The 7,262-nt window shown below is 43.3% G+C and overlaps 1 protein-coding gene across 1 annotated transcript in view; it reads left to right on the forward strand.

The window, feature by feature from the left end:
• The window catches only part of CDV3 (CDV3 homolog), a 23,383-nt gene that overhangs the window by 484 nt on the left and 15,637 nt on the right, over positions 1–7,262 (forward strand). Inside the window, exons 2-3 of the mRNA XM_019508711.1 lie at positions 2,975–3,054; positions 7,182–7,222. Of these exons, the coding sequence (XP_019364256.1) occupies positions 2,975–3,054; positions 7,182–7,222 (121 nt within the window). The remainder of the gene's footprint in view (positions 1–2,974; positions 3,055–7,181; positions 7,223–7,262) is intronic.

Below are 7,262 nucleotides of genomic sequence, written 5' to 3' on the forward strand. Positions count from 1 at the left end.
CTTCCCGGCAGCAGGGGGCGCCGCTCGGCCCCGTGCGCCCTGGCCAGGCCCCTGACATGGCAGCGCAGCTGTGCGCTGCAGGCCCGAGCCGGGGAGCCACGTGGGTGCCCTGCACGCGCCTTCCTGGTCGGGCCGGGTAGGGGCTCCGGGTCCTGCCGGGGCGGGAGAACTGGGCTCGGGCTCCGCTGCTGCGTCGGGTGGATGCCGGCGCCGGGCGGCGCTGCGAGCCCGGCCACCACGTGCTCGTGCTGCAGCCGAGCTGCCTGGCCTGCCGGCTCAGCGAGTCTCTCATCTGCTGTCCCGGGCTGGGCGCAGGGGCAGGGTCTGCGTCTCCTGCGTTTCAGCAGTTACAGGGAAGGAAAATTTCTCAAGAGACCTCCACAGCCCCCCCCGCAACACGTGGCTCCACAGCTGTGCTCTCTGACCCACCAGGATCTGGTGCCCCTGCTGCCTCCTCTGTAGTCCAGAGACTTGTGGCCTGACAATAGCTTTTGCAAATGGCCAGCTCAGGGCAGCTTTTCAAGAGGAGGGTCGGAATAGCTGGTTGGTTGAATGAATCAGGCCTTGTTCCATTTTTAGATCAGGAGCCAGAGTCTGGCAAATGGCGGGTGGTGGAAGCCTGGAGAGCACAGGAAGCCCTCCTCTGGGTGGCTTGGCTGGCAGGGAGGCATCCTTCCAATGCACTTGCTTTAGAATTTGCTTTGTGGACTGAAACATGGGAGTACAAGACCTGCGTGGCTTCTTAGCCCAAGGTCAGCCATTAAAGTCATGTAACCTGGTAGCTTGCAATTCCCACTTCTGTGCAGCAAGGATAATAACTGCTTCCTGGCTCATTTAAGTTTGAGTTTTATTTTTATTTTTCAATGTAAAGATGTGGAAAGTATATTTCATTTAGAAGAGTAGTTTTCAACCTTTTTTCATTTGTGGACACAAAACAATTTGAATAGAGGTGAGGACGCTTTTGAATTGTAAGTGTGGATATTCATATGTTTTTGACTGATCATAGTCATCTTTTGTTGGACCCCTTAGACATAGTTTGTGGACCACAGGTTGAAAACAGATTAATATAGCACATAGAATAATATGCCCTTTCTCTAATACCCCTAAGAATACTGCAAAAAAATACTTCCGTGAAATGTTTTTAGCCAGAGCCAAACTGAGCAGGGTGCGGGGCCTGGGGCAGATCTGCCCATGTGCCTGCCCCCACTCCGATCCCACATGCCTTGGACCTGAAGAAGCTGCCACCACCATTGGTTGAGGGGGTAGTGAGCAGCTGGATGCAAAGCCAGCAGCTGGAGTCACCACGACCACTCCTCCCAGCTCTGTAGGGCCCAAGGCAATTGCCCTGATTTGTGGCCCCCCCCCAGACTGCCCTGTTTTTAGCTATTCTCCCAGGTCCTTTGCACTCCCCTGGTGAGCTCAAGACTACCACTATGGAACAAAACCCCACCTGTGGTTTCAGAGGTTGAAAACCACTGCTGGAGGATACTGAATCATTTTGGCAGGTGTGTCACTACTTAGCCCTGTGCTCTTCTGAGTGCCACTCGGGTCCCCTTCCTTTTCCCAATCTGCTGTTCTGATTTCTGCTTCCTGCCCAGCCTTCTCCTCTGCTTTCCACTTCCAGCCCTGTGTTCCCTGCCTGGCTTCCTGTTCTGTTTTCTGCTTCCTGCTCTATCAGCCCCTGTGCTGCCTGTACTCTCACTCTCCCTGATCCCTCAGGTGTCACACACACAGGCTGCCCATGCCACAAGTGGCACAGATGTCACAGGTTGGCTACCTTGATCTAAAAACATAATTTATATTGACATGAAACACCATTGTAAGACCTCTAAAGTACGTCAGAAGTGAGTCAAAGCATTCTTCGTGGTGGGGAGGGAGGGCATCTAGTGACCAGTCCTAACACATTTCAGCATCTTCAGCTTGTTTTGCAACCTTTTGGATGCTGTGAGGGTGAGGTGGTTATCATTTCTATTTAGTTTATCTTGCTTTTTATTTTGTTCTACTCCAATTGAAATCCCAACCTACTGTTTCTATGTATAGTTCTTGGGCATCAAGGTAAAACCTATATGAATTTCACTGATGTTCATGGGGTTGTGAAAAAGCAGAATAAGTTTGACTAGAGTGTAAAATTTACTCTTCATCTCTAACACTGGGCAACAGCAGGGGCAGTGTAACTAGTTAGATCAACATTGCATGATTTATTTTGTTTTCTTATCACAAAGATAATTTTTATAGCCATAGAGAGACTTTAAAATAAGATTTAAAAAAAACCCCTTGAATTTGAGTATAGATTAGTGATCCTTAGCCAGGCTGCCATGAGAGCCTTTAGGGTGCTTTGGAGTACCACACAACCTTAACATTGTTTGGTATGCAAATGCCTACACATGATTCACGAGATAAACCTGCAAATGTTGAACAGGTATCCAGAGTGTCAAAATCCCCCTGACCTGTTTTGGCCTTTCTGAATTCTTTGTGACAGAAGAATTCCTCTGGGTTTTTTCCTGCAGTCAAAAAACTGAGTGAAAGCCAAGTACTGGTATTTTTCGAGGGTTGTCTTGAATGTAAAAACACTAAGAACCATTGATCTAGGAGGGATGTATTTTTCAAGTTCTATTTTTGATATATTATGGATGATCTAAAGATTAGATCTGTGTTAATGTATCTGCTAAAATTGGTATCTTGTTATGGGTAGTCTAACTTGAGTGAATTCAAGTTACAAGCATATTCAACCTTTAGCTTCTTTCATCTTGGTTATGATGGTTAAAAGTATTAATACTGTATTTTTCTCCGAACGTCAATGTAAGATATTTTACTGTATGTACTAGTGAGTTCAGGTGGGTGAGTAGATGAGTAGGAGACTGTAAATATTGGTTCTGTTTGCATACATTTTAATGTTGTAGTCTTCTGTGCTACTTGCACTTCTGTCATGGTGTGGAAGTGGTAATGAGCTTGTAAAATTTCTCTCTTCTTACAGGAAGAGGATGATTGGAAGGAGTTTGAACAAAAAGAAGAGATTGACTATAGCGGGCTTAGAGTTCACTCCATGCAAATAAGGTATCGCTGTTATTTTTCCAGGGTAATCTTTTCCTATTCCTAAAAATAGCCTGTTAACTGGAAATCCAGTTGCACAAAGTTTGTTTTAACAAAGGTTTCTGTTATACTTTCACCAACAGTTCTATGATGTCAGAAAATAAATTTGGATATGAACATTCTCTAAAATGAAAATAGAAATTCAGTATGGAGACCTTGACATCAGTTTTCAGGCACAGAGGCAATCTTGAATTCTCAAGATCTAGGTAGCTTAACTATAATCTGTTTCAGTTCAACACAATTTTTTTTTTTTTGTATTTTGGCATGATAAAAAGCACTTTAATCTTCAGGCCTGACACAGCAGTGCTTCATGTTCTCTGTGTAAGTAGAGGGTGTTCAAAGACAAAACAAGGGGAAGTTATTCACGCCCTCCATTTTCTTTGGCAATTTCTGTTGGGCATTCTTCAGTCAATTCAGCATCTGGGTTATGGGAGTAAATATCAAGGATTCTGTTGTAGAACCTTTTACATGCTTGTACACCTTGCACTATTTAGCAGACTTTCTATGATCATCTGTTCACTGTCTGCAAGATTAGACTATGTAGGTCGGTCATAGCCACAGTTCTCAGTCTTTTCAGAAGCAGAATGTGGCATGGTAACTGCAGTTTTACAAAGCATATTTTATATAATCCTTGTTCCAATGACATGAACTGAATGACTGAATTCTGTAGGCACAGTGCTTGAGAAACAACCTGTAAGTATGGATAATGCTATAATTATAGTTGGTATAAATAATCAAGGGAAAGACCTTTTAAATTTCTTGAAGATAGCAAGCTTCTCTTGTGTGGCACCAATAGCAGAATTTGTGACCATCAGCAGAATCTGTGGATCTATTTGAATGGAGTTGCTAGCTTAAAAGTGAGGTGCTCCATTGTCCTTTCAGACTGAGGAAAAATAAATATTTTAGTTTTAAAGACAAAGTCCAAGATGGTGGGCATTCTTGCTACTGTGGCACAGCTTCAGGTGTTAGTTACTTGTAAGTTTCCAATTTAATCCTTTTCCTGACTCTTCTGGAGGCATGTACTTAATTCTTTTTGAAAATTAGGGCCCTTTATATGGGGTATTACCCTAGCATCAAAACTGTTGTTGGTTCTGAAAATTAGCTTTTTGGATTGTCACCTTTTGAGCAAGTTTATTCCTTGATAAGAAAAGTTCCTTGTTAACTACCATATTTACCCAAACCTAAGATGATGCAAAATTTAAGACAGCTGCCCAATAATTGGATTCTATACATGGAAAACTATAAATTTGTTATAATGTTACACATATAGAGTCTAATTAATTCATTCCCCTCAGTGCTGTGGTGGGGGGAGTCGGGGTCCAGACCCCTGTCCCTTGTAATCTCTGTTGCCTGCCCTTCCATGCCTATCCCTGTTGCTTGCCCCCAACCTCCTTACCCTCTGTTTCTGTGCCTGCCCCCACCCCTATCCGCCTTCCCCCATATGTCATCTCTGTCTTCTGCCCTCCCCTCCCCATCTCCCTGTTCCTGGGTGTGACTCTCTGCTTCAGCTCTGCTCCTCCAGGGCAGTCAGCAGTAGCTTAGCCCCAGCCTGGCCAGGGAGAACAGTGGCAGCTCCTGACGGGGCCAGGGGCTGGAAGGACTTGAACTGGAACAGAAAGTAAGGGGGAAGGGGTAATTATGTTTTTATTGGACCAATTGCATAGTTGAGAAAGATGTTAGATTAGCACAGATACAAAATGCCCTTCCTCAGATCACTGCTCTCGCTACACTGCCTTTAAACAGCCAGGAAGAGCTCACTTTATCTTCAAGACACAAGTCAAGTTGCAAGAAAGGCTTATTAACGAGTCTTCTTTTTTTCTTTTTGCAAACAGATTGTCATTAGACTAATCCTTTCCAAGTAAAGTAGTGTTTTTGCAGAATGACTTTCTCTTGTTTTCAAGGCATATACATTTAGAGTGAAGTTTTGGGGAACTTTGGGTGCAAGCCATAAAAATGTCTATGGCAGCACAGGCCACAAGTAAACAAATGTCCTAGCCCAGCGGTTAGCAACGTTTTTGGGCAGAGTGCCAAAAACACCCACAACTTTAACTTGTGAGATGTTGGTGTGTCAGGGCAGATGGCAGGGGAGCTGTGAAGGGCCTTACTCCTTGTTGTGGCAGCGCAGCCCTGGCCTCTTCCCCGAGGTGTGCATACCAAGCAAAATGCCTTCACGTGTCACACTCTGGCACGTGTGCTGGGGATTGCTTACCCCTGTCCTAGCCCCTTGTCACACTCCAAGTGGCCCAAATGTTGCTGCGACCAAAGGTACTCGCCATTTGTGATGCCTTGTAGGGGAAGACTTCTGTTTGCTTATTGTGTGCCCCAAGAATTATCCTGCAGGGGAATTTCTGTAGTGCATGTGTCAGGCTGCTGTTCCCCAAACCCATGGGTGTTCCCTCACTTGCAGATATGCTCTGCAGGAATCTATCTGTAGGGGTTCCCATATTTTGTGTGCGTGTGTGCGTGCGTGCGCGCGCGCATGCTCCACGTCAGGACGCAGCTCCGGAGCTTGTTGGCCCTCAGGATTAGGCCTCTGAAGCCCTGGGCCCTGCAGAATAATGGCCCCAAGTGACATCTGTAAAGATCAGCTGTGCTGACATGTGCACATCCCAGCACAACTGAACCTGCTCCAAAGACGGTGTTTATACCCTTAGCTACTAGCTTTCCAAATTAGCTGTGATTTGTGAACATATACCCACCATCTGCCTTTAGATTTGCAAAATGCAAATTCCCATTTTCTGAATTGATTTAAAGTTTTGAGCTTGCCTTTTGTTTCCAGTTATGGTTGTTCCTTGTTCTTTGTCATAACAAATGCATTTTTAATGTACTTAGCTCTGAGTTCTTTAGAGTACTGCAAATATGTGACACTACATTTATAAACCTGAAAAGTTATCTAAGGTATATTGGCAGCAGACTAAAGCTCGCTATCCATCATAATCTATTCCATTAAGTCAGTGGCCGTTTCAAAAGAATAAATGACCTAAGCCTTCTGATCAACATGTGTTATCTACTTTGGAATTTTAACCATTGTGGAAACGTTCTGTTGTCATATTTCAAATAAACTTCTAAACATCAAACTGTAAATCAATAAGTTGGGCATGCCAGCATCTAAAATGTTTAGGTAGCACAACTACTAATTTCTTTGACGCTTGTAAAAAATAAATAAATAAATAAAGTGGTTTAACTAATTAATGTATCTGGTGTTTGCCCCAAAATTAGAGAGTGCAGCAGAATACTAGCATAATGTCAATATGCAGCAGAAAATTCCTCTTGGATTGTGTGTCCATATTTGCCAGATGTATATACAACATTTAATCAGCTTGTTTGCAGGCCAGAATTATGCCAGTATTCCTTGGTGTTAGCCATTATTTAGCCTAAGTTTAAATTCATAAACTAGGCTTAGCACAAGTATAAGGAACAGGCCCCATCCATTTCCTGCCTCTGGAAAACTAGTACTTCCCAAAAGCAGTGAAAACTCATATTTTGTAGCTTTATGGTTACCAGTAATCCTAAACGTGAGGGGTGGGGCGAAGTTTTATGCCTCTTCTGACCTGTTTCAGGTTCTCTGAGATCTAAAATGTTCTGTTCACTGCAATGGAACATTAATTTTGAAATAAAGATGCCCATGTGTTTTGCATACCATCAACTAGTATACTTACCTCAGTTGGAGACTTCCTTCTATTAGTTTTTAATGTAATTTTAATACCATTTTCCCCTGCCTTTTCCTATGCCTGCTCTAATAGTTGAAATCTAACTTTCCTTCAGAAAAACTTTTACCAATTTATGCCAAGATAGAAAGATGCAAAACAAGTATAAAACTGAACCCTAGTACCAGATGTATATCCTTTGATATCCATGTTCATATTTAGTTTACTAAATTCTGTGAACTAAATGAAGCTGCTACAGAAGTAGTCCTGAGAGAGCCTACCTAAAAAAGTACTGCCTATTCTTCACTTGTAGTCTAGTCATCCAAAAATGAGTCTGGAAAAATGCCACTAATTCAGAAGCAATTAAAGTCTTGTTTCAAGGACTTTCATTTTCTGTCATAAATTACTTCTTTGTTATAACATACTAATTCTTCTGTCTTGCAGTGAAAAAGAAGATGATGAAAGTGAAAAAAGAGAAGAACCAGGAGCGGGGCAGCAGTGCCATGTTTCTGGGAGCTGAGTGAG

Source organism: Gavialis gangeticus, unplaced genomic scaffold (genome assembly GCF_001723915.1).
Source record: "Gavialis gangeticus isolate Ggan-Ray unplaced genomic scaffold, GavGan_comp1, whole genome shotgun sequence".
NCBI classification, from domain to species: domain Eukaryota; kingdom Metazoa; phylum Chordata; order Crocodylia; family Gavialidae; genus Gavialis; species Gavialis gangeticus.